Below are 26870 nucleotides of genomic sequence, written 5' to 3'. Positions count from 1 at the left end.
ACATAAACGGCTCAGCAGTCTATGTGTGAAGCAAAAATACAAAATAAAACAGTCTTCACTTCGAATCTTCCTGCTTTTATACTGCTAATTCCCGCTAATTATTAAAAGCCTATATTAGTATTTTAAGGTCAAAAACTGCATAAGTTTAAATATCAATACCAATCTGTGTTTAATAATCTTAGAAAATTCGGATTTGTCTCACATAGCTTAATCTCATAGTCACTCTATTAGAAAGGGACAGACGGCCTCCGTACTAACTGTTTCACTCGGCTCGTTTTTTGGGTAAAGGTGCGCAGTCCTGTTTACTATATTATGTCTATGGTGCATAGTGTCTGTCTGTGTCACACACAGAGTTCATTTGTATATAATCTGTGTCCTGTGTATTGTGCTGTGCGAAGTGTCATTCTGTTGGGAAAAATATATTTAAAAATTTGTTAATCTTTATTTTGAACTCATGTTAGCGACGTTAAAAAAGGCATTGAAATGGAATTCAACAAAATCTCCTTCAGAAAACAAAGACACCCAAAAATCCCTCTTATTCGCAGCTTTTATTGGCTTACTTGAAGATGTCTTATTTTGGAGAAAAATGTGGATGTCTTTGTCTTTTATGTTCATTCTAAATATAATATTCTTGTAAGTATCAATATCCTTTAAGTCTTTAGTCTGTTTAATACAATAAATGTGAAATTATTTTTTTAATATTCCTTTCATCATTCTGTTTGTTATCAGTGTAAGTGTTCATCAACAAGTGAACCTTTTAGAGTTTTTTTTGGGTTCCTGTACTGCAGCAGTAGCCATTGATGCATTCGAAAGTTGGTTGAAACACAAACACAGAACTTCATGCCTCAAACGGTTAGGTGGCCATGGAAATCAACTATATTCAGTAGGAATGCAGATCAAACTATGGTTCCGAAACAGATGGAATGACTTCTTGTATTTAAGAGAAACCAATCACACTAAAGTGAGTATCATACATGAATTGCATTTTATATCTTAATCCTATATTTGTTTTTGTATTTACACATCTCTGACAATGGCAAAATTACACAAGTATTGTACTGCTTTCATCAGTAAAGCATTGAATAGATATTATATTATTAGTTATAGGAACAAATCATACTATGCTATAGTTCGGCCATTCAGAGAATGCGTTCCTGACACGTCGCGATTGAACTGACGACGTAACTTTGCAATGGCGTTGCAGTTACGATAAAAATATTTTTGCTGGTTGTTTACCGTTTTAACAATTGAGGAGCATTAAAACAACATTATTATATCAATAATCAATGAATGTTATTACGTCGTCAGTTCAATCGCGACGTGTCAGGAACGCATTCTCTGAATGGCCGAACTATAATGAACCTAACATCCTCATCAGAAAACACAATGGGTTGAGAAAGTTATTCGATTGGTATTCTTTTTCTATTATATTACTCAATATTGATATGTGAATATAAAGTGTATTAATTACATAAAAAATAAGTTTAAAAATATTACAAAATGATTATGTAGCAATGGGCTCTCAAATCTCAACTACAAATTTAAGGTAATTTAGCAGTTACGGCATGACCAAATGTGCTATTACTGTTTTAATTTCCTTGTGTTTGAGTTTTAAAGATATCTATGGAATCTTGCAAGCATGAGTCAGGCTTGAGCTTGGCCGGTTGCTTACACTAGGCTGTGGCTTATAATAGCTGCAAACACATAAATGTTTTACTTAACACAATTATATTTTTCTGTTCCAGGCTTTCCTATTAATCAACATGAACTTGATATTGGTTTTTCTCACTGGCAAATATATTAGTGGCTATGTTCTAACATACCTATTGCTCATGTTTATATGTGTTTTTTACAAGTTGATATTACCGTTATTAAAAGTATGTAAAAATATGAAGCAAGACTTAGGTAAAGTTTATTGAAATATTTTTTGTGTATAATATTCTAATTTATAATATTTCTGCACATTATTATTCTTTCTTTCAGAATCTGACTGTGAATTGGAAGGTTTTATTCCAGACATATCTCAAGTTGATATTAACTTATTATCTATTGAACCTGACCCAGTCCCAAATATGGATGAAAAACAAATTTATGGTAATTCCTTTTTTGTTTTACTTAAAGGTGACCCCTCCCGCTGTGGAAGAAATTATTTAACTTTAACTGTCTTGAGAAATGATTTTTTTCCATCTACCTCTATGTTAATGTAGTTATTATATCAGATATATGATAACAGAGAATATATTATGTTGTCTGAATGCATATACATCGCATATTTTAAAATTATTATTTTTAATAGATTACTGGAAACCTGAGGATGTTCCCCTAGCTGAGTGCAGTGACAGCTCTGAAAATAGCAGCTCATTAGTTACAAATTTTTCAATAGAAAAACTGCAAACCCTTGAAAAGGATGTTGATTCTTCAGATACCAGTGAAGATGAATATATACCTCTAGGCAAGTTCTATGAGTGATTATTATGTACATGTCTATGGAGAAAATGAAAAGTAAATGTAAGATACTCCTTAGCAACATTTCAGCATGTTGTGTTCTTTAAAAACTGCCTTCTATTTTGATCTTATTAACACATACTTAGTTTAAATGGTTAATTTATTGTTAAAATATCTGTATCTTTTATTATTTTAGATCAACAAAAGCCACAAGCCAAAGTTCAATCAACTTTACAAGTGGTAGAACCAGCAAGTACCTGGGGCAGCTCTGCATATAATGCATTCTGGAATATTACAGGAGCTGTAGCAAACATGATCCAAACAGAATCCAGTGAAGCTAAAAGGAATCGACTATCCAGTATAGACTCGTCTGATGGTTTTGAAATGATTGACCAAAATGATTTAACTTAACTAACCTGAATTTAATTTTAACAGGGAAAATAAAAATTTTCATAAGCAGTTATTTATTTAAGTTTATGTTGAAATCTTAATTATAATTCAAACATTACAAGACATATTTTCTAACTTAGACATCATTTCTTGGTGTTGTCTTTTTAAAGCCTTCAAACGTACCATATTGAGTGTGTTTCTTGCTACAAGACCTTCTAGCATAGGCCTGGACATCTGAAAAAAAAAATAGAATTTTGTGTTTTAATGTGTCCACTACTTCCCGTGACTGTATAAAAAATAGCCTATGTCTTTTTTTGTTACATCAGCTATTTGCCAGTGAAAATTACCTCAAAATCTGTCTCAGAACAAACAAACAAAATTTACCAACGTCTTTCAGTATGTAACACAGCCAACAAGTTGAAATAGCCGACTTGTTGACTGCAATGTCCACACTATACGAAGACTAGTAATAAAAAGGAGCTGAAAAAGACTACACTGTAATCGCTCAATTATTTAATTAGAAATCTAGACAAGTGATTGGTTGGCTATTTTAACCAGTTGGCTGAAACATATCTGTAAGCACTCCACTTTTTGTATATTTTTGTAGATTAGTTTTAGTTTTTGAGTCATCTTGAAAATTGTGATTATAGGTATTTATTGTTTTGTTTATTTACACAACCATAAATATTTTTTGAGTGTTGATTATAATTGCATTAATATAAACTAAAAATCTTAACATTTTATAAACAAAGATAGCTCCTTCTAGGTGTAGGTCCTCTCTATTTTTATTATTATTTTCTTGTATACAGTCTAATAGTTTAATCGGTATGTACATAAATTATCATTATTGTATCACCATTACCTTGTCCACTATGTGCCCAATTGCAATAGTTCTAACTGCTGCATTATGTTGTTTGTTAATTATATCATCGTTTTCATTGGGTCCGGCTTCATTATTGTACGATTCATCTTCTTCCTCTTTTAATATGGCAGGTAATTGAGTTAAAGTCTAAAATTGACAAATTGTTACATTACCAAAGATTATTATTCCCAACTTTTGTTGAAGTGAATTATTTTAATAATATGTGCTTAAGGGTGATTGTTGTCTTTAACATTCAAAAGTAATCATGATCTGTTCACTTACCTCAAAATTGTTTAACAATAAAGAGTCATTACTATTGATTATTTCCATTTCAATTTCTTTTCTGCTCTGACTCGAACCATCATTTATAGATTGAAAACAAGTTATTTGAATCTAAAAGTATACAAGAATCAGGTAATTTTATGATAATAATGTAATCATGCATTTATTGACGTTCTTATTTTTTATTTATTACCGATGGGGCCTTAGTTGTTTGGTCCGTAAGAAAAACTGCAAAGATGATTCCAACAAAGCTTGAGTCCATTCTCTGATACATAGATTGAGTAGCAAGATCTGGAATACAGTAATGTGAAACAGCATTACTAGTTTTCTTTTACATATATTTTTGAATGAATCTTAATTTCATCTTACACTATATACAGCTTAATTGTATGGAGACAAAGGTTTATAATTCATATCACAAATCAATGATTAACTTGCTCAACCAGGTATAGTCCTTCTTAGGTATACAAAAAATATCCATCAATCCATTTAGTATATGCTTAATATAATAATTTATAGTTACATAGAACTGAATAAATAAATTCCTTTTATTTAAGGAGACTTTTTCAATTGAAAATAAATTAATGAAACAGCTTTCGTCAAATTAAATTTATGAAAGCTGCAAGTTAAATTATTTAAAAATGATAAGCAGGGTTCCAATCATTTTCTTATAATTGAAAACAACTTACTACCACATGTGGACACCCCAACACTGAAAAAGGTAATCTTCATAATGCACCTCATGGTCAGAGGGTTATCTAGAGGCAGATATTTCGATTAAAGTTGACTTACCGACATGTGAAGGCCATACAGTAATATGAGGATGGGAATGGTACCACCCAACAACTCTAAGTGGTCTATTTACTTCAGTGGCTAATTCTTCTGCTCTCAATGTTGCTTGGACCAGCTGCTCTTCAGATATCTCAACACGGTCAGGTTTCTTATCCAAACGACGTAATATTACAGAAGAAACTATTGAGACCAAAGAACCATTATTATGAACCTGTTGAGCGAAATTATGAATAAATTTTATTGAAATTAAGAATTCACCAATTTATTTACGTTTTCCTGTGTACCTCTCCAATAAGAAGGCCCATTATCTCTTCTTTTTCAGTAGAAAGTGCATGTTGAACACAGACCAATGCAACGTCCGAAGAAAGAAGGACTTTATTTAACATGGTAATGATAATACTTATGCTTTACAAATCCAATTCTCTAAAGCTAGCTGGCTAACAGGTCAGATGACTATAGAACTTAGTTGAAATTGTGATTAAGACTTTTTATTTAAAACAGTACAAAAAGTGTTAGGTTTTTCTCAATAAGAAATAAACTAACTTCTCACTTCTATTCTAACAATAGTAACAATAACACACTAAACACACAATGATATTATGTCAAAATGACATTGTCATTTGAAGAAATGGCAGAACTGACATTAACAGATTATACTGACTATTTCTGAGTAGCACAGGCTATATTTTATCCAGGAACGGCAGTAGTTTCTAAGAGCCGCTGGTGAAACCACGGGAAAACAGTTTGTATAATATATATCACATTCAAATGTTTAGAGGAATTGTAAGAACTTTTAGAGGACATCAAAAAATGTTTCGAGGTATTTATTTAATAACGCGATCTGCTTAGATATAATATCAAAAACCCATTATATATTTATTTTAATTTCCCGCCACCACTTGAAGCATTCATATGCCTTAATAAGCTGAAGCACAAAACATAACCGTCTAGGGAGCGCCTATCAAAGGCAATATGTAATTAAAAACACAGTATGGTCTCGACTAAGCTCCCCCCGCCCTCAAGCTTGGAAATGAATAAATAAGTAGTGGTTTTTCGGTATTTTTAAATGATTTGTACTTGCTGTAAGCTTTCGACACGCTTTCGAAGTAATTTACCATTAGTGACAATCAAGACACAAACAAAACAAATGTTCTGTGATCAAGACATTGACTTATAACCACTAACCTCTATATTTACCACTGGACAGGCTGTTGTCAACGTGCTTTTGTGCCCGTTTGATAATCGCCATTTTGGCGCTGTTAGACGTAGCGAGTGTCTGTGATACTAAAATTATTTTTCAGTGAACCAATGAACAAACACTTCTCTCACAGCCATTTGAAATTATACGTCAAAATTAGTTCTGTGGACAGCATAGATGTAATATAATAAACAAGATTGCGCACGCTCAAAATACATATTTACGAAAATGAACTCTATTCCAACGCAATAAGGTACTAAATTTGTTGCATAATACACAGAGGCAAATCCGAGCCGAGAGGGATAGTTAGAACGGAGGCCGTTTGTCTCTTTCTAACACCTTGCCAGCATAAAAAAATGCTGTGGTCAACAGTTTTGTCTTCCCAAAAAAACAATTGAATCACATATATTGTTATCTTATTTTAACAATTGTAAGTCAACAAATTAATAAAAAGCGCATTAATTTATTATAAGAATAAATTATTTATATAAATATTCTTAAATACTACAATATTCTTAAAACATAAACAACATAAATTTTTATTATTTTTTTTTTTTCTAGCGGTAACCCTGAACATTCTTGGCGCGTAATCAGCATTTAAAATTTTGTTTATATTTTTTGTATTAAATCAATTTAAACTATTTAAATGGTGAAAAAGTTTTGTGTTTATACTTATAAAAGTGAATCCTATGGTGGTTGCAATATATCGTTCCACAGGTTAGCTAATAATAACATTTTCGTAAACCAAACAACTAGGGTGCCCATGAATTCTTGTAATGAGTGAAAATATGGGTGATGGATTTTAAAACTGTTGTACTATTGTTACAGCTTCCCAAAAAATTAAGAAAGGCGACATAAATGGCTCAGCAGTCTATATATGAATTAGAAATACAAAAAAAAACAGTCTTCACTTCGAATCTTCCTGCTTTTATACTGCTAATTCCCGCTAATTATTAAAAGCCTTTATAAGTATCTTAAGGTCACAAACTGCGTAAGTTAAAACTTCAATACCAATCTGCGTTTAATAATCTTAGCAAATTCGGATTTGTCTCACATAGCTTAATCTCATAGTCACCCTATTAGAAAGGGACAGACAGCCTCCGTACTAACTGTTTCACTCGACTCGTTTTTTGGGTTTATATGCGCAGTCCTGTTTACTAATATTAAGTCTATGGTGGACAGTCGCTTAGACGATATTGGCGCTTCAAATGGGCACAAAAAAATTGCTGTCAAACGTACGGAACAGCCGGTCCAGTGGTAAATATAGAGGTCAGTGCTTATAACTCATAGATGTAATATAATAAATTATAACTATTCCTATCTCGATGAATCAAGATGACTGTTCACCTATGCTGTTCACATGACATAACTAACAAAACAAATGTCAGTGAGTGAGAGTTGTCACGTCAGTCTTCCTGTCATCAGACTTTATTGACTGTCTGTCATTTAGATCGTACATGTGTCAACTATGTGACTGTTATAGTTTTATAGCTTAAATATTTTTATTATTGACTAATATCTTCTTTTCAACCTGTGGATACCTTTAGTTAACACTCATCCTACATTTTGGAGATGACGACAAACTCATATGAGAAAAGCTCTACCAAAGATGGAGCTCGCCCTTATAAATGTTGCGATTACTCTAACAAAATCACATTAAATTTACAAAATTTCAAAAGAGATGGAAGGTTTTGTGATATAGACCTAATATCAGGCTCAACCATTGTTAAGGTATGTTATAAATATTAGTCAGTGTGCTCCTAAGTAGGTCAATAATAACAACAAACTGAGTCCACAATGAGAACTTTGCGTCATTTAAATAATTTATACCATGTTCACAATGTTTTGTTCAACTTCTATGACCACACTGGTCTCATCAATCTTGTGTCATCGTAACATTAGGAACATACTAGAAGTAACAATACATAAGTTACATTTTATTACTTGAATCTGTTACCACATTGTGTGAAATGGCAATTATTTTCAATACTCGTGTCTAAATGAAGTCATTTTACATTGATTGCCTCATTGATTGTTCTAGTTTTGTTTTTTGCTTTATTTTCCATAGTCAATAAATAAATTCTAATTTCAGGCTCATAGAGTGGTGCTTGCAGCCAGTTGTGCATATTTTGATGCTATGTTTAATGTTGGTTTGGAAGAAACTCAGAAAGGTTATGCTTCTCTTCCAAGTGTACCTCCTGATATTTTGCCAATGATCATTGATTTTATTTATACTGGTAAGTTTATGATTGTCATACTAATACATATTATAAATGCTGGGAGTTGCTTGTTCTTGCTAAATTCCCTGAACAAAATAATGAAACTGTACAATAATATAACTTATCAAAATCACTGAAATAGTGATTGAAACCATGGCTAAGAGCTGGAAAATCATGAACATTACTGCCGGAACCCATTAAAAAAATTCCACCAATCCATCCAAGTCAACATGAACTTGGAATTTAATTAGAAACTGATAAAATATTGAAACTATTTTTGTAGGTGAGATAATTATTGACAAGAGTACAGTGCAGCATTTATTGATTGCGGCTGATATGCTGCAGCTCCGGGAGCTTGTTACTGGCTGTGGAGAATTCTTGAGGAGAGAGTTGCATCCTTCAAATGCACTTGGAATATTCAGGTAATTTATAACAGAAAAAAATAACATAAATCCGTAAGTGAGTGTGTTTGTTTGGCTCTAACACAAAAAACGGCTGAACCAATCCTCTCATCTACAAAGATGCCTACTTTTTATCCCCTAGTAGTTCCCTCACAACTAGGCTCTATGCACAAGAAACAGCTAATACACACATAATATACCTGTATGTAAGGTGTTCAAGTTACCATTCATTCTTTGCATGGGCAAAGTTATTGGTGAAATCTAGTAAGATGATAAAACAGATTTGTTTTGATTAGCAACAAGCATAAGCTTATGAAAGTATAGCTATGCACTAGCAATACTCTTCAACTAATACAAACTTATAAAACCAGACTTCTATTGCCTTCAGATTGTTTTATAAAGCCATGTGTATATTTTAGGTTTGCTGAAGCCCACAATTGCGTGGAGCTGGTGAAAGAGGCATTAGAACATGTCCAAGCGAACTGGAATACTGTGTCAAATGGTGATGAGCTGTTAGAACTGCCATTGCCTCAGTTAATCACTTTACTTTCTTCAGAGCAATTAAAAGTTGACAGTGAAGCACAGGTATGGAATACAATACATATACATATCCTTATTTATATTATAATTATTATAAATGATTCTTATTTTATTTTGCACAATTTCACATAAAGTGGCCAAACCAATTTATATAATAAATCGCATATATACAGACGATACTTTGGCGACGAAGATAGGCCTTTTAGAATATTAAAATAAACATCTAGTTTGATTACGATACGCATGAAACGATTGATACCGGCCATGCCGCGTGTATGCAAAATGAATTCTATACTGCGACCAAGTCCGCTAGAGAAAATAACATGCTTGTATAGGTGAATTTATTTTATAATTTTCAGGTCTTATATGCAGCTCTAAGATGGTTAGAGCACGACCCAGCATGTCGTAGACGACACTGCTTTGAAGTATTGAGTCACGTAAGACTGCCACTTATCTCACCACAAGTTTTAGATCAAGCCATCAAAAATGTACAAGATCCATCTATAGCAGTAGCTCTAAAAACAGTTCGAGTTGATATGGTAAGAGTATCATAGTCATCCATTTTATTCTGTAGAAATTATCTCAATACATTAGAATAATTATGTATAATTTTCAATAACTGAAACTGTAGTATGTAGGTAGGTAATTTTACCACATTTATTTTGTTTGCTATGCTGTTGTTTCGCAATTTGAGATCTTGCGATCCGATCACTTAAATATTCGGTAAAAGTGAGTGACGTGGTTTCGACGATGACGACCGACGTTCGAAGAAGAGTATATGCTATATAGTATATGCGAGTATATGTATATAAAACGCTATCGCTTGATTGAAACTACTCCATTTGGTTCTGCCATTTCCTTACAAGTTAAAATTACGGTTGACAGTAAGAAGCAACAGTTCGATTGTGTATTCACCTCAATTGTACATGGGGTTATTTATTCAAGTGATTGGCGTTACTACTAATGTATGGATAAAGATTTCCTGTTCTCTAGCTTATAAATTATTAAATTAGACATGAAATTGTAAGCCAAAATTACTTGAAATATACTTTTTTTTTATATAAATTAGACAATGTATTTTGTATTTCAGAAAACTCGTCGAGGTGCTTTAGTTTCTCTACTGGTGGAGCCACGCCAACGCGCGCGGCGAATTTTACTCTTAGCTGGGGGCTCATGCCGCGACAAAGCCGTGCATCCGCCCTTATCAACACATTATAATCAAGATAATATCCTCTCCTCGGTGCTAAAATTCGATTTACATAAGAGGTAATTAGCTCAAATTTGAAAATGTTTGTAATGTTTAAACATTGCAACAATATGTACAGAACCCAAACATACTTCCAATGACAATAGCAAGAAACAGTTGATGTTTATGTTCAAGTTGAGTAGTCGTAAACCTAAAATATGTAAATTCTCTTTAGTGGATTCAGACTTACGAACAATTGCTTGGGTAATATCAGAACCAAATGTTCATCACCGGATATAAGTATGATGATGATATAATGAAGGATTTCTTTTTTTTTCAGAGAATGGGAAGAGCTTTCTCCCATGGGAATAGCAAGAATACAACCAGGCGTCGCAACATTAGGAGGACGGGTCTATGCCGTTGGTGGTGAACAAGGAAGTCAAATACTTGCCAATGGAGAAGTTTACGATCCACAGGTAAAGTAACTTTTGAGATCATTAGTTTGGGATTATTGATTTATTGTTGAAAATTAATAGCAATTTTTTACCCTGATAACTGAACTTTTAGACTGATAAATGGTCGAATATTGCGCCAATGAAAGAAGCTCGTTGTGAATTTGGACTCACTGGTTGGAATGGAAATTTATACGCTTTTGGTGGTTGGGTCGGATCAGACATGGGTTCATCAGTTGAAGTATACGATCCTGTCGCTGATGAATGGACTTTAGTGGGCAGGATGCCCGAGCCAAGGTTTGGAATGGGGGTCATTAATTTCGAAGGTAAGCAAAACAATTCCGCGATTACATAATATACATAAATATTTTATTTCATGTTCTGAATTTTAATGACCGATTGTTTTAGGACTTATATACATAGTCGGAGGATGCACTCACACGTGGAGACACACCAGAGATTTGTTGTGTTACCATCCCGCATCCCGAAAATGGCATTCACTGACACCGATGCACCACGCCCGTAGTCAAGCCGCAGCAGTCGTGCTGGACAACTACCTTTATGTGATCGGAGGCAACGCGCCGAGGCGGTCTGTTCTGACCTCGGTAGAACGCTACAGTTTTGACGAGGTAAAGTACGAGTAGAGTCAGATAAACTGGTAAAGCCGCATCATACTTTATCACACTATACCATCTCAAAATACCTATCAAATTATTAGTAGTACTGAGACTGTGAGTGAGTTTAAATATCTATCAAACTGACTAAGTCTCAAAAATCCACACCATTTAATATCCTTTTGGATTTCCTTGGCCTTATAATTCAGATAGTATCGCGTAGGCCTTATAACAATATAGGTCACTTTTGGTCCGCGGAGAGAAGCAGGACCTATACAATAAGTAAAGCGGTAGGTTGTGTTGTTGCAGGACACGTGGGAGGAGGTGGCGAGCCTGAAGGAGGCGCGCGCGGGCTGCGCGGCGGGCGCGGCGGAGGGCGTGCTGGTGGTGGCGGGCGGCGACAGCGAGAGCGGCGAGCGAGCCTTCTACCGCGCGCGCACCACGCTCGCCAGCGTCGAGCTGTACGCGCCGCGCGACGACGCCTGGCGCGCCGGCCCGCCGCTGCCGCACTCGCGCGCCGAGGCCGGCGCCGCCGTGCTCTGACACTAGCCCGCGCCGCACCACGCTCGCCAGCGTCGAGCTGTACGCGCCGCGCGACGACGCCTGGCGCGCCGGCCCGCCGCTGCCGCACTCGCGCGCCGAGGCCGGCGCCGCCGTGCTCTGACACTAGCCCGCGCCGCACCACGCTCGCCAGCGTCGAGCTGTACGCGCCGCGCGACGACGCCTGGCGCGCCGGCCCGCCGCTGCCGCACTCGCGCGCCGAGGCCGGCGCCGCCGTGCTCTGACACTAGCCCGCGCCGCACCACGCTCGCCAGCGTCGAGCTGTACGCGCCGCGCGACGACGCCTGGCGCGCCGGCCCGCCGCTGCCGCACTCGCGCGCCGAGGCCGGCGCCGCCGTGCTCTGACACTAGCCCGCGCCGCACCACGCTCGCCAGCGTCGAGCTGTACGCGCCGCGCGACGACGCCTGGCGCGCCGGCCCGCCGCTGCCGCACTCGCGCGCCGAGGCCGGCGCCGCCGTGCTCTGACACTAGCCCGCGCCGCACCACGCTCGCCAGCGTCGAGCTGTACGCGCCGCGCGACGACGCCTGGCGCGCCGGCCCGCCGCTGCCGCACTCGCGCGCCGAGGCCGGCGCCGCCGTGCTCTGACACTAGCCCGCGCCGCACCACGCTCGCCAGCGTCGAGCTGTACGCGCCGCGCGACGACGCCTGGCGCGCCGGCCCGCCGCTGCCGCACTCGCGCGCCGAGGCCGGCGCCGCCGTGCTCTGACACTAGCCCGCGCCGCACCACGCTCGCCAGCGTCGAGCTGTACGCGCCGCGCGACGACGCCTGGCGCGCCGGCCCGCCGCTGCCGCACTCGCGCGCCGAGGCCGGCGCCGCCGTGCTCTGACACTAGCCCGCGCCGCACCACGCTCGCCAGCGTCGAGCTGTACGCGCCGCGCGACGACGCCTGGCGCGCCGGCCCGCCGCTGCCGCACTCGCGCGCCGAGGCCGGCGCCGCCGTGCTCTGACACTAGCCCGCGCCGCACCACGCTCGCCAGCGTCGAGCTGTACGCGCCGCGCGACGACGCCTGGCGCGCCGGCCCGCCGCTGCCGCACTCGCGCGCCGAGGCCGGCGCCGCCGTGCTCTGACACTAGCCCGCGCCGCACCACGCTCGCCAGCGTCGAGCTGTACGCGCCGCGCGACGACGCCTGGCGCGCCGGCCCGCCGCTGCCGCACTCGCGCGCCGAGGCCGGCGCCGCCGTGCTCTGACACTAGCCCGCGCCGCACCACGCTCGCCAGCGTCGAGCTGTACGCGCCGCGCGACGACGCCTGGCGCGCCGGCCCGCCGCTGCCGCACTCGCGCGCCGAGGCCGGCGCCGCCGTGCTCTGACACTAGCCCGCGCCGCACCACGCTCGCCAGCGTCGAGCTGTACGCGCCGCGCGACGACGCCTGGCGCGCCGGCCCGCCGCTGCCGCACTCGCGCGCCGAGGCCGGCGCCGCCGTGCTCTGACACTAGCCCGCGCCGCACCACGCTCGCCAGCGTCGAGCTGTACGCGCCGCGCGACGACGCCTGGCGCGCCGGCCCGCCGCTGCCGCACTCGCGCGCCGAGGCCGGCGCCGCCGTGCTCTGACACTAGCCCGCGCCGCACCACGCTCGCCAGCGTCGAGCTGTACGCGCCGCGCGACGACGCCTGGCGCGCCGGCCCGCCGCTGCCGCACTCGCGCGCCGAGGCCGGCGCCGCCGTGCTCTGACACTAGCCCGCGCCGCACCACGCTCGCCAGCGTCGAGCTGTACGCGCCGCGCGACGACGCCTGGCGCGCCGGCCCGCCGCTGCCGCACTCGCGCGCCGAGGCCGGCGCCGCCGTGCTCTGACACTAGCCCGCGCCGCACCACGCTCGCCAGCGTCGAGCTGTACGCGCCGCGCGACGACGCCTGGCGCGCCGGCCCGCCGCTGCCGCACTCGCGCGCCGAGGCCGGCGCCGCCGTGCTCTGACACTAGCCAGCCACCGCACACTCTAGCTTAAGACAAACGTACAAATAATTAAGCTGCTTTCGTGTCAAAATTCGACAGTATAGCTCCTATGCATTTTGATACTTTACATACCTATTGATGTAACGTGTATTTTAGAAGTGAAGAAATAATAATCGTCCAAACGCCCTCACAAATATTTGTACGTACAATACGCGTACCTACTTAACTCGAAATGATTGACCCAGTACCAAGTGTTAATCCATTCTGCTATTGTTAAGTTGTAGGTTGCATGAGTAATTTGAATTCACTGGACCAATTATGAAAATTATTTTACCAATACAATTCGGGTACTAGAAATTCCCATGCAAAACAGCTAGCTAGGTATACAATCTATACAATAATTATTTTTTGAGTTTCGCGTATCTACAGGACCAAGTGACCGATAAAAATATTTCAATACTACCGTGGTTCGTACGTTTTTTCTGAGCGGATCGTTCAGGCTGTTTAGCAAACAAAAGACAGCTACCGCAGATCCGCAGAGGTAGGTAACGCTATAGACTACTTTTTCATCCAGGTGCACGAAGTAATTTCCAAAAGTTGACGATAACCTTACCTCTGGCCCCGTACGGGCCAGAAGCCAAAATACAATTTAGAAAAACAAAACCTCACTTGACCGGCAAACAGACGTTGTTACGTTTTATAGTACTGTGAAAGAAATAACATCATATTGAGTAAGTGATAGTGGTAAAATACAGGTAAGTAATTTGAACTTATCGCCTTTTCGTCCGTTATTTTTTCAAGACGGGCCGTCTTGATGTTAATCGTTTTTGGTTTATTGTAACAAAAAATCCCATCAAAGCTGAAAAAAATGAATAGGTGCTATGAAAGTTTAGATCCCGTTTCATTAAAATATGGTCATAAAGTGACAATGGCAAGGTCACAATGCTTGAAATAGTAGTGTAGTCATAGGCATGATTCCACATAGACTTGCTGATTAAATAACACAACATTGTATGTGTTACGGCTAAATAATAGATGGAATATAAACGGTTAATAAACTAACGGTGAGTTGCACAATTTAACTATAACGATAACCGAACCATTTTCAGTTGTCAGATCGCCGATTTGACCAATGGGCGGCAAGTATACGGCTGGTTATAGTTTCGAATTCTAGAGCGATGCACCGTTACACGGTAAAACTAACGAACCAATAAAGATAGGGAGAAAGAATATTGCTGCATCGACCCGTTACGGGGACTAGGAAAATCAAAATCAAAAATCGTATATTCAAACTTGGCTGCAAAACAGTACTTTTCGAACGTCAGAGGGGAAGAATCTCGATTCCCGCGGCTCAGCGAACTCCCGTGCGAGAAATGACAACGGGGCTAGTCGGTATAAATAGGTTTAGCGCTCGCCCCTCGCCATCCCCAGACGGAAGATGTCCATGAGAATAGCGCCCACAAAAAAGGATATTGATGCATAGGGTAGAATTTATTCGAGAGTGTGAGTGTGTTGATGCCTTTGGATGCTAGCGAAACAGTGGGGATATAAGTCTGTAATTCAAGCTAAATATGGAAAAACGCTGCTTATTACTTTTTTATATAAAAATACAGATATGTGCATTATATAAAAAGCTACAATTAATGTTTGATTTACTTCTTATTCTTTATTATTCTTCTTATTCTCATATTTTATTAATTGTTATTAAATAAGTAGTGTTCTTACCATGTAAGTATATTATGTCACTTCTTGAATCTACTTGTTTAGTTGCTAAGATGTTTGGCTACAAAAGTTAAATTCTATTTGGCCAAATCCCTTTGGACTCAGCCTCAACCCCTAATGGACTGGCTACATCTAGGAATATATATGTTACCGTAAGATTACAAACATCGTTAGATTACAATCTATCTCGAGAGATTGTAAACTGTCGAATTATTGTGAACCGTAACATCTGATTGCAATTTAACGCATTATTTTTCGCTATATTATAATCTATCGATGAGAAATTGTCAAATTGTCAACTGTCCGAAAGCTCTCTCTGATTGGTCAGTCTTTTTGTAAGATCGACCAATCACGACCAGCCGTTCTGTTCCCATGGAGTTCCCGTAGAGTTAGGAATGAAATAGAGGTGTCAGTTAAATAAAATAAATGCTCTTCAAAAATTCTTCAAGTATTAAATTTATATAAAAATAACTCTTATAAAAATACAGTTAGGTATTTTGTCTTCAAATACAAACTAATATTTAAAAATAAAATAAAAGGGGTGCTAATTAAACAGGCTTCTTTTTAATATCATTATTCGCCCCCAAAAATGTATGTTGCCTTCTAAATTACTAAGTCAGCCACAATTAATAAAGCGTCGAGCATCTTAATAATACTATCTTAGCCACGAGTTATCTTCCACTCTAAATACAACTCAGCATGATGGTTATTTTTTTGCATCTAAATTTGTAGCATGCATTCTAACAGTAAACTTCTTAAATACCTACTATTAAATGACATCATAAAAATATTTATTTACCTTCTAATTTTTTAACTCGTACCTACTGAGTTTTTTGTTTAAAATATAACACATCCCATATTAATTGACCCAGCATGGAAGTAAGCATGCAACATGCAGCAAGCATAACTTCTGTCACGGCTCCGGCGCTGCGGGGCTCCGGCGGTCCCATGTGAGCTTATCGTCGCAGATGGTTTTCACGCTCACCACCGCAGCTTCGGCTTGCTGGCCGGCGGAGCCGGCCAGCCTCAGCCGCGGCGGCGAGCGCTGAAACTACCTGCGCCTCAGCTCGCAGGCCGCCTCGCCCCTCCGCGCCTACGCGGTTTTGAATTGCACTCTAGGGGTAGGGCAGACAAGACTACGTGGAGTCGGTTTTGCAGCGATTCGTTTTCGTCACTAACTTCAATTTTTAATACAATTTTTAATTGTGTGTAATTTGAGTCTTAAAAATTAAGTACAATTTTTGATTTTATAAAAAATTAAACCGTCACTTATTTTTGCACGTCAAAGAGCTGTGACACCGGGAGTTGCAAAGAACATTGTCTTTTTTGACGTTCTACCAATCAGCGCGCAAGATGCATTCCGTTCTACGCCAGTTGACAATTTGACCGCTCTACATCGCTCTCGATCTTACAAAAAGACTGACCAATCAGGGAGAGCTTTCGGACAGTTGACAATTTGACAATTTCTCATCGATAGATTATAATATAGCGAAAAATAATGCGTTAAATTGCAATCAGGTGTTACGGTTTACAATAATTCGACAGTTTACAATCTCTCGAGATAGATTGTAATCTAACGATGTTTGTAATCTTACGGTGACATATATATTGTCTGTCAGTCAAGTAACTTTAAACTGTTGAAGAAAATTCCATACCCACTTTCATAATGTAAAAGCATTCTACAAATGTTTTGACACTGTAAAGGCAACCTTCCGACAGTTGTTTGTTATGCGCGGACGCTTGCATCGGAAGGTCTGTTTGTTAAACGTACACAATTTAGGGCCTTATCACAATAGCGGTTTGCGAGCGGTAGCAGAGAGGGCGCGCGCAGCGAATACGTAAAGCTAGGAAATTTTAACATAGTTCACGTGTCAACGTGGACTGGCTATAGTTACTGTGATCGAATGGATGTCGTCGTGGGTTAGTACCTACCCGATTTAACGTATTACCCGCAGCCGCTAGTAGGATAAGGCCCTTAGGGGATATTTTAGAGGATGACAGTTTTTATTACGATTTACAAATTATGAGTAGTTTTGTTAACTGATATAACGTTCTATATTTAAAATAAGCAACAATACTTCCAAACCTTTACTTATTTTATTTTGATCATTGTATAATGTGTTCAAATTAGTATTTACACAATGTATATTTGTATAGGTATAAAATATAACTGTTGGACTGCCGCCTGGTAGCATTATTTACATTTATAATTTAAGCTGGGTGATATTAAAATGAATTAAAATTAAGTATAGATAAGTATGTATTTAAGCATTAAATATTTTTACAAAGAAATATTTGTATTATTTTCTAATGTCTTAAACAGTAAACGCTGGGAACTTAGCATCCATAATCCGTGTTATATCCTCGGCTAGGTAAAGACGGCCGCCTAACCCTTCGAACAATGATGCTGGTCTGTCCGGGTGATGCAGTTCCGTGCCGGAACGTTCCACCGCACACCATTCCATGAAGCAACTAGCCCGGTACAAATATATTGGTTTCTAAAAATAAATATCCCTTTAGTTGTTGTGCAGCGATAGAGCCTTACAATAGACTTGACGAATAAATACATCCTTCAATGAAGTAAAGTAAAATACTTGTCCATATTTTTCTTTGAGACCCTACTGCGAGTATACTCTTTCGTATAAAGTATTTTCATTATCAGTTCTGGCGTCTTAAATAAAAAAAGTACCTCCTCATTTGATGAAACGGGGGCACCGATCCAGACAAAGGCAACCCTGTAAGTACTAATTTAAATACACGCAACTGAAAAGGGCTAAAATTAAAAAAAAAATAAGATCAACATACTTTCGTGGCTTGGTAGAGCTGTATAAACGCATACGCATTGCCACTAACTCCGTGACATAAACTATATCCCTTCGCACACAATCCACGCTGCCAAATAACGTCTCCGCATTGTATTGCTATCTTCAGATATTTGTCATCCTCGAAAATCTAAAATAAGAAGAAGATATCTTACAAATATTTGTTTTACAAAAAAATCCAAGCCACAGAAAAAACAAGATAAACGGTTATACCTAGAATAAGCCTCGCCTACCGCGGTGTAGGTACCCTTCATAGGGCCACTTATGACGTATTGCATTTCTATGGGATATATTATTTGTCATCATCATCAGCCTATCGCAGTCCACTGCTGGACATAGGCCTCTCCAAGTGCACGCCACTGAGATCGATTTTCGGCTTCTCTAATAATTATTTGGATATTATTTGTATCTAACATTAAAAATAACATAAAACCTATTAAATAAGTTCTGCAAGATTTTCGATGTTTTAGAAATAAACTTGTAGGTAGGTATAACGATTATGCTTTTGCCAAATTTCATTTTTTCTTAACTTACGCTAGCCGGTAACAACAAAAATTTGGATGACGACTATACTTGGAGACAAGAAGGTCATGTAGTTAGGTACTCACCTGGGCTGCTAGAATACATAAAGGTACAAATCCTGGAGCACCATGACACCATTGAACTAATTTATCGCCCGAGTTGCTCCCCATGGATGAAGGGAAATTACCGCTCGGATAGCGTTGGCTTAGTAACCAGTCTATGGCTGGTTTAATAAAGCTTCGTATTTCAATGATATTGATAAATAATCGAGCCTAAAACAAAAGCAACAATACAAGACTTATCGTGAATCAAACCAAACGATAAAATCAGATGTAAGTATTTTACCTACACTTGTACTTCTATCATGTACTAATTGGTACCCACAATATAATCAAGTTGTACACTATTTTGAAATGTTCGTTTGCTTAAGGCTATGAAACTACTTAACAGATTTGAAAAATTCTTTCATTGTTGGAAAGCTAGACTATCCCAGAGTAACATAGGATAGGTTACTTATATTTTGTATAGGCATGGGAAGAAGTTTCCCGAGGACGCAGGTGAGACCGCGGCAACAGCTAATGAATCATAAAGGCATGGCTTAAACGGCACTGTATGATGGCCCAGCCAGCTCTCAGCCCAGACATAAAATTGCATAGAGTGAATATTAAAAACCCAACAGCTACCTTAGGGGTAATAGTGCGTGTGCTACGAGCGAAATAACGACGCACAATCGGCCGCGACAAGATGAACAGCCGCGCCCTGGCTCGGACGTGCAAACTGCGGGCTTGCGACTGGTGGGCAATTGGGCATACGGCTTGCGCCCCGCCGGCAGTAGGTTAGTTACCAAAATTCGAGACAGCTGTGCTGCATCGGCACGCTTACCTTGCATTATTTTCTAAAAATACTTGGTAACTTATAATGTATGTAATGTTTAAAATTTACTTGCAACAACATGTATAGAATCCCAGCCATTCCATGAGCTGCGCCAAAATACACCTTATCATGCCAGTTCCATAACAATGGGCTCTCACTCTTCATAGTCGCTGCATATTGTTTTCCAGATTTTAGGATGCTGTTTATTACCTGTGAATGGTAATTGGCAAAACCCTTCTATAACAGGTATACTTAGAAAATAATAAATTTAAATCTAAAAAAGACTGAGGACTTATGGGGCTTTTCTGTCACAGTCATTAATTCCATTATTGAGAGTGTTGCCCCAATACTTAGTGAAATTTATAACCTTTGCATCGACAACGGTATCTTCCCTGACTTGATGAAACTCAGCAAAATTGTTCCTATCTTTAAATCAGACTGTAAGAAAAACCCTTCCAACTACAGACCTATTTCAATCCTTCCAGCCTTTAGCAAAATCTTCGAAAGGATCATGGTGGATCAGATGTTAAGACATTTTAATTTAAACAACATATTTCATGACCGTCAGTACGGTTTTACAAAGGGTAGGTCTACCACTGACGCAAGTGCAAGATTGATCACCCAAATCTTAAACACCTGGGAAGATTCGCAGGATGCTGTGGTCATTTTCTGCGACCTTTCTAAGGCGTTGGATTGCGTTGACCATGACACTCTTATTTGTAAGCTGAACCACTACGGAACTCGTGGTAAAGCTCTCGCGCTCGTCCTTTCTTATCTGTCAAATAGACAGCAAGTAGTGGACGTAAGTGGCTCAACTTCATCTGGGTCATTAGTAAAAATGGGCGTGCCGCAGGGCTCAATTTTAGTCCCTTTTTATTCTTAGCTTATATAAATGATCTCCCGTATATGATGTCTTTGATCTCTAATATTATTTTATTTATCTAGTCCCATAGACGTAAACGATAGCTTGGTTACTCTGAGCAAGTGGTTTGCCGCGAATAACTTGCTTCTTAATTCTTCCAAAACGAAATGCATTAAATTCTCTTTACCTAATGTAACACCAGTAGGGCTCAATATCGTTCTAGGCGATAATAAATTATATAGATGTTATTAGTCAAACCGTCTTACGATTGAAGCGTATGTGGCATTCCGCTATTTTTTCTTTGAAATAAACGTTTTTATCCTTTTCTGTCATTCAATAATGAATCATTTTGTCTGCAAATGATTTACGATTACAATATGATTGTAGAGCAAACTACCGTATAGACCAAAATCCCAAAAATAGCAGACCAATCGCAAACCAATCGAATGTCGTTGGAATACGATTGGTCTTAGGGTGCGTCCACATCTGGCGAATGCGCCGCGAATGCGCAGCACGCGAGCCTCATCTCTCCATGTGTGGCTTTCCTGGCAATTAAACGAATTTTTCTTCTCCCTTTGCATTGTATAGATTTACAGTTTAACTTTCTTGCATTGTATAATTTTATGAGCTTACTATCGTTATGTAATAGACTGTTTGTACTGTGACTATATTACTTTTTAAAAAGAGTGTCTATGGAGTTTCTTGCCGGCTCTCCTCCATGAGACCAACTTTTTGGAACCGTGCAACTAATGTGACGTTTCATAGGTGCCTGCAAAGGCCTATGTGAAATAAAAAGATTTTGATTTTTTGGTTTTGAATCGATAGATATTGGTTTAGTATGTTAATTTACATACCCTTTCAATGTGATTTCCTGGTATTATTTCTTTCCCGTTAATGTATTTGTTCACAAAAAGTAGGGCATAGAGATATCCAGATTTACCATACAAAAGCTCATCTGGTGATTCGTTCAACAAGGAAATTAATGCCATTAATCTGAAAAATTATAGGAGTGATTTGGAAGTCATCAATTGATCTGAAAGAGTACCATTGTTAATCATGCAATTTAACTGTTTTTAAATATTGTGTATTAACTTTTTATAAAAGATCCTTTTAGCCCTTTAGCTTTATGGGTATTTTAGTAGGTTATTAATATCTGTATATTATAGTATTACCTATATATGTATATTAATTAATAATATTTAAAATATGTATTCATTCTTTACCTTTGAGCATACAATTTATAATCTGGCAGTGTTTTATCATGACGTCTAGAACCTAGCTTGAATGATATTACTGTTGCCAGTGCAAGTGGTCCAGCATCTCCACACAAAAAGCTAATTCTGCGTCCTTTCAAATTATCAGTGTCTAAATATTCTAATGCAGTCTGAAACAACAAATATGAGGCACAAACCCATCAGCTGGTATTCTAAACTTATACTTCTTTCATGAAAATAATGATATTCCTGAGATTACTATTTTTTGATTACGATTTTTTATAAGTATTCTGATAAATACATTACATTACTGTATGCATACAGTCAACCAAATAATGTATACTTTATATTTCATATAGTAGAAATATAATTGGAAAAAAAATCATTGATTATTTTTGTTTTCTTATTTTATTTGTCAGAAGTACTGAGAATAATCCTCATCTGTAATTATAAGTCACCAAGCTTATCTTCTCTTTTATTTGTTTACTGGTACTAATTTAACTATAATAATTTACTTAAAAAGTGTGAATAATAAACTATGTTATTTATATTTACAAGTAGTATGTGTGGCTTGGAGAAATTAAAATTAGAACTGTCAGGGAAAAAACCAAATTGGGAAGAACTATAATTCCCATAGAATTTGAATCCGCTGCCTATGAATTAACTGCATACAACACTAACCTTCAGTAGCTCACTGCTGTAATCATTTTTCAAGGAACACATGAAGTAATGTAAGGCAAGGCCTGCTGAACCAGTGTAAACTGTTCCATCATAAAATATATCTTTTTCCATTTTCATTGTAAGCAACTGTAATTTTTCTGTTTTAAACTTTTGCAATTTTGTATGAAATTTTTCTGAAATCTGCAGAAGAGTATTTACTATTATTACTACTTTTCGAAATGTTTAAAAGTTCATTAATTATTAAGTCAAATTAAGTATAGTTTTTATCTTTATGATAAGTCGTGTGCAACTACCTATCTATTTATATATACTACTGTAAAAATGGCTCGGTTACATACTTTAGCCAGCGTCTTAACCAGCTGAATGAACAAAATATAGTAATTTCGCAAAAAATGCAAACAAGGTGCACTGGATACAAAGAATTAACAACAAACGCACCCCGTCTCGACTTTCATTCAGAATATTTGCTGCAGCCTCAATAGAGTAGTCATCGAACTGATTTTCAAAAGAACCCTTTGGAGCCATATTTGTAGTTAATTCACACACAAATTAATTTTTCGAGTTTTATTTGCTTTACATTTGAACTGAATCCCTTCTGTATTTTGTTTCGACAGTTCTAAAGACTAATTCTGTCAAAGTGTCAACAATCACATAACTGACACTGACACTACTGACGATACGGACACCATAGATGTAATAAAATAAACAAGATTGCGCACGCTCAAAATATATATTTACGAAAATGAACTCTATTCCAACGCAATAAGGTACTAAAGGAGATGGCCAAAAAAACACCCAGAGTCGACAGAAACTTCATATGTACAATTGGATTCAGTATTATGTAAGGATTAAAAAAAGTATTTCATATCATCTAAAAACCATGGGGTTCTCTTTTTATAACGTTTTTTCGATCATGATTTTAGTTCACAGAAAAGTTTACTTTTACTGTTTCATGTTCATTAGAAGTTGAATGCAGACTCATGATTGGACCGTTTTGCATCGCTAAGTCATTTGTTACATTTGACAATGTCACATGGCGCGATTTTCAAAGACAATTTTTAAAAAGACGTTTCAAAGCCAGTTGTGAAGGTTGCATATAACTGCGAAACCTCTCCAAGTAAGTAAGGTCGGTGCTTTCGTGTTTGGAGTGGTTAAATATAAGACCTTTTAATCACCAGGCAATCTCAGTAACTATGGGGATATTACTGTTGGCTAGTATAATCTTAGTGTACATAGATTTTTTTTTATGTTCCTTGATGTAAATGATCTTTAAAATCAATATAAATTCAACGACCTATTTTTGTGAAAATATGATATAGCTCCTATACCCCATGGATTTCAGGCTGGAGTTTTTAGCACCATCAAAGGTCTATCATAATGAACCTATTGGTAAGCATTTCATTGCTGTCGATTCTGGGTTTTTTTACTATGAAAATTTGGCCATCTCCTTTGTTGCATAATACACAGAGGCAAATCCGAGCCGAGAGGGATAGTTAGAACGGAGGCCATTTGTCTCTTTCTAACACCCTGCCAGCATAAAAAAATGTTGTGATCAACAGTTTTATCTTCCCAAAAAAACAATTGAATCACATATTTTTTATCCTATTTTAACAATTGTAAGTCAACAAATTAATAAAAATCGCATTAATTTATTATACGAATAAATTATTTATATAAATTATTATTCTTAAAACATAAACAACATAATTTTTTATTCTGTTTTTTTTTTTCTAGCGGTAACCCTGACCATTCTCGGTGCGTAATCAGCATTTAAAATAATTTTGTTTATATTTTTTGTATTAAATCAATTTAAACTATTTAAATGGTGAAAAAGTGTTGCGTTTATACTTGTAAAAGAGAATCCTATGGTGGTTGCAATATATCGTTCCACAGATTAGCTAATAATAACATTTTCGTAAACCAAACAACTAGGGTGCCCATGAATTCTTGTAATGAGTGAAAATATGGGTGATGGATTTTAAAACTGTTGTACTATTGTTATAGCTTCCCAAAAAATGAAGAAAGGCGATATAAATGGCTCAGCTTCTATATATGAAGTAGAAATACAAAAAAAACAGTCTTCACTTCGAATCTTCCTGCTTTTATACTGCTAATTCCCGCTAATTATTAAAAGCCTTTATAAGTATCTTAAGGTCACAAACTGCGTAAGTTAAAACTTCAATACCAATCTGCGTTTAATAATCTTAGCAAATTCGGATTTGTCTCACATAGCTTAATCTCATAGTCACCCTATTAGAAAGGGACAGACAGCCTCCGTACTAACTATTTCACTCGGCTCGTTTTTTGGGTTTACGTGCGCAGTCCTGTTTACTAATATTATGTCTATGACGGACACCCAGATTTGACATTGACATCGACGAATCGAATAGACCCATGGGTCTATGGATGTATGGATACACCCTCGACCATTTCCATGTAAGACATCACGTGGACACAGGACACTCACTACCAAACACATGGATACTTCCTATCTCGATGGAACGACCCCGCTCCAACATTCGGATGTCGTGAAGTGTGCAGGGACACTTAAACTTATCGTTATTTAAGGCCCTCCGCACATGGAGCTACTCAAATATGACGGAATTTATCAGTAATTTGAATTACAAACTAGTTATAAACTGTATTTCGCACACGACGCTACTCACATTGCAAGGTTTCAGTCACTCCTGTTATTTCTACTACCAAATAAACACGTGCGAAAATCCTAGCAAGGGGAAATATTGGAAGCAATAAAAATGTCGAGTGGATCGAGCGAAGATGACGATGTCATTATACTATATTATCATCATAACAGACGCCGAAGGAATCGACGCAGATTTTGGATTCACCTATTTATCCAAAATAATGTGAACTGCAGATTGTCAGTTGCAGCACGAGAGCTGCGTGAAACAGATAATAAATTTGTGGGATTCTATAGAATGTCCAAAGATAGCTACGTATATTTGGTACAGTTATCACTCCAAGCTCTTTCTGTTACATCCTTTCGTGAGTAATCTGTCAGTTTATAATTATATAAACATGGATACTCTTCCACTTTCTGCACAAATTTAATATTTAAGGCTTGATCATTCATTTTTCACATCAAAACACAGTAAACTCGGGTAACCTAGTAGCTCGGCGACCGGCACGACTAGAGTATAGATGTTCTGTGGGCACGACGCGTCGCGCGCGATTAGTTGCCAACGCGTTACTAACTGGTTAGTGACTAGTCGCGTCGTGTGCGAACCTGTATGGCAATGTATGGGCGGTGAAGGCTGATTTACATTGAGTCAGTAACTGACGTCAGTGTAGGCGCCGAAAACTGACGCGTGCTATTTACACGAAGTCAGTGTAGTGTCAGTGTTTCGTCAGTAGTACTGTACTGACTTCAAATCAATTTACACGATGGCAGTGCTGGGTCAGCACTGACTTGTCAGTGGACTGACGTCAGTTACTGACTCAATGTAAATCAGCCATGACGCTCAAAAAACTCGTTAGTAATGTGAGTTTGTGATTAGTTCCTTTTCAGTAGCTCCATGTGCGGAGGGCCTAACTTTTCCGAATACCGTAATCGCCGAGTAACTTCGGAAGTAATGTTGAGGCTGCTTTATTTTTAGTTAGTAGCAAAATGGTTAGTAAAATTGAATAGGTTTCCAAAAATCTATTATATCTAGCTATTTCCACTAAAGTGATGAGAGGGTTTTGGTTAGTAGTGTGTCCTTGTCTGAGGTCTTGCCAGTTGTATTAATCATTGAGTGTGGTAGAATTGGTAGAAAATTTTATAGTTTTATCATGTATCAAAAAATATAAAAAATAATTCTTTATAAAGTTTAAACTTATATACATATTTTTACAGTTTCTATTATTTACTACGAATTCATTGTGTAGTATTGTGGTAATTAAATGTTTGGACCGATATAAAATGTATGTAGTGGTAGCGGGGAATTCAAATAAAAAATGGTTTTGATATTTTACCTAGAATAATCACGCCTCTTAATTGATGTTATCCATTATATTTGATTTTCCCGATAACAATTGACGCGCCAGGTTGCTATTTGATGCTTGATGACTTCAACTATAATTTAGGCTAATCAAAGTTATTATCAATACGAATAAAACAAGCCTAATCCCGTGATGCGTAATCGTAAGGACTTTCCAAAACTGAACTTTTATCTCCATCATCAAGAATATAGCACAGTATAGCAACAGAAGTGAAAACTCATCTCGGTGGATTACTCTTTGTAAGTGCAAGTGTGGTTTAGTTATATTATGATGTATTATGGTATTTTTTTACTTGGGTTTCCAAGGTGGGCAACATAGAAATTCAGCGCTTTC

General features: G+C 38.6%; 4 protein-coding genes across 6 annotated transcripts; 2 read left to right on the top strand and 2 right to left on the bottom strand.

Moving 5' to 3' along the window:
- Positions 1-353: 353 nt before the first annotated feature.
- On the top strand, positions 354-4535 carry LOC124631166. 2 transcript variants are annotated; one of them, XM_047165385.1, is made up of 6 exons: positions 354-633; positions 730-961; positions 1746-1905; positions 1984-2094; positions 2297-2508; positions 2642-2784. In XM_047165385.1, exons 1-5 carry the CDS (start codon positions 455-457, stop codon positions 2467-2469), a joined length of 855 nt encoding a protein of 284 aa, XP_047021341.1. In that variant the 5' UTR covers positions 354-454; the 3' UTR covers positions 2470-2508; positions 2642-2784. The 2 variants fall into 2 exon arrangements, with proteins under 2 accessions (XP_047021341.1, XP_047021340.1); XM_047165384.1 differs by having other exon boundaries at positions 356-633; positions 2297-2452; positions 2642-4535.
- On the bottom strand, positions 2893-5359 carry LOC124631167 (lys-63-specific deubiquitinase BRCC36-like). Its single transcript, XM_047165387.1, has 6 exons — positions 5056-5359; positions 4772-4982; positions 4173-4270; positions 3980-4090; positions 3698-3844; positions 2893-3069 (listed from the first exon to the last, which is right to left on the bottom strand). Exons 1-6 carry the CDS (start codon positions 5155-5157, stop codon positions 2944-2946), a joined length of 795 nt encoding a protein of 264 aa, XP_047021343.1. The 5' UTR covers positions 5158-5359; the 3' UTR covers positions 2893-2943.
- Positions 5360-7416: 2057 nt separating this feature from the next.
- Positions 7417-15413, top strand: LOC124631033 (actin-binding protein IPP). The gene is made up of 10 exons (XM_047165132.1): positions 7417-7700; positions 8062-8206; positions 8472-8610; positions 9009-9174; positions 9489-9668; positions 10220-10395; positions 10656-10791; positions 10883-11093; positions 11176-11396; positions 11691-15413. Exons 1-10 carry the CDS (start codon positions 7542-7544, stop codon positions 11922-11924), a joined length of 1767 nt encoding a protein of 588 aa, XP_047021088.1. The 5' UTR covers positions 7417-7541; the 3' UTR covers positions 11925-15413.
- A 2226-nt stretch (positions 15414-17639) lies between these two features.
- LOC124631034 (lanC-like protein 2) lies at positions 17640-23174 on the bottom strand. Of its 2 annotated transcripts, XM_047165133.1 has the most exons (8): positions 22974-23174; positions 22536-22715; positions 21864-22024; positions 21495-21633; positions 19848-19988; positions 18992-19177; positions 18367-18513; positions 17640-18059 (listed from the first exon to the last, which is right to left on the bottom strand). In XM_047165133.1, exons 1-8 carry the CDS (start codon positions 23058-23060, stop codon positions 17877-17879), a joined length of 1224 nt encoding a protein of 407 aa, XP_047021089.1. In that variant the 5' UTR covers positions 23061-23174; the 3' UTR covers positions 17640-17876. The 2 variants fall into 2 exon arrangements, with proteins under 2 accessions (XP_047021089.1, XP_047021090.1); XM_047165134.1 differs by lacking the exon at positions 22536-22715.
- Between the last annotated feature and the right edge of the window lie 3696 nt (positions 23175-26870).

The sequence above is a fragment of the Helicoverpa zea genome, chromosome 6, assembly GCF_022581195.2.
Source record: "Helicoverpa zea isolate HzStark_Cry1AcR chromosome 6, ilHelZeax1.1, whole genome shotgun sequence".
Lineage (NCBI taxonomy): Eukaryota > Metazoa > Arthropoda > Insecta > Lepidoptera > Noctuidae > Helicoverpa > Helicoverpa zea.
Note: the sequence above shows the minus strand (reverse complement) of the source record. Positions and strands in the feature narration are given on the sequence as shown.

What these genes read in the sequence shown, in the direction of transcription:
- LOC124631166 (XM_047165384.1), top strand. Translation starts at nt 455, where the DNA reads ATGTTAGCGACGTTAAAAAAGGCATTGAAATGGAATTCAACAAAATCT. An exon ending in ATTCTAAATATAATATTCTT is followed by an intron (nt 634 to 729) that starts GTAAGTATCAAT and finishes GTTTGTTATCAG; the next exon opens with TGTAAGTGTTCATCAACAAG. An exon ending in GGATGAAAAACAAATTTATG is followed by an intron (nt 2,095 to 2,296) that starts GTAATTCCTTTT and finishes TATTTTTAATAG; the next exon opens with ATTACTGGAAACCTGAGGAT.
- LOC124631033 (XM_047165132.1), top strand. Translation starts at nt 7,542, where the DNA reads ATGACGACAAACTCATATGAGAAAAGCTCTACCAAAGATGGAGCTCGC. An exon ending in CAGGCTCAACCATTGTTAAG is followed by an intron (nt 7,701 to 8,061) that starts GTATGTTATAAA and finishes TTCTAATTTCAG; the next exon opens with GCTCATAGAGTGGTGCTTGC. An exon ending in GAGAAGTTTACGATCCACAG is followed by an intron (nt 10,792 to 10,882) that starts GTAAAGTAACTT and finishes CTGAACTTTTAG; the next exon opens with ACTGATAAATGGTCGAATAT.
- LOC124631034 (XM_047165133.1), bottom strand. Translation starts at nt 23,060, where the DNA reads ATGGCTCCAAAGGGTTCTTTTGAAAATCAGTTCGATGACTACTCTATT. An exon ending in TTCTATACATGTTGTTGCAA is followed by an intron (nt 19,178 to 19,847) that starts GTAAATTTTAAA and finishes CTTTTGTTTTAG; the next exon opens with GCTCGATTATTTATCAATAT. An exon ending in AGCTCTACCAAGCCACGAAA is followed by an intron (nt 18,060 to 18,366) that starts GTATGTTGATCT and finishes ATTTATTTTTAG; the next exon opens with AAACCAATATATTTGTACCG.
- LOC124631167 (XM_047165387.1), bottom strand. Translation starts at nt 5,157, where the DNA reads ATGTTAAATAAAGTCCTTCTTTCTTCGGACGTTGCATTGGTCTGTGTT. An exon ending in AAACAACTAAGGCCCCATCG is followed by an intron (nt 4,091 to 4,172) that starts GTAATAAATAAA and finishes GTATACTTTTAG; the next exon opens with ATTCAAATAACTTGTTTTCA. An exon ending in TATTGTTAAACAATTTTGAG is followed by an intron (nt 3,845 to 3,979) that starts GTAAGTGAACAG and finishes TGTCAATTTTAG; the next exon opens with ACTTTAACTCAATTACCTGC.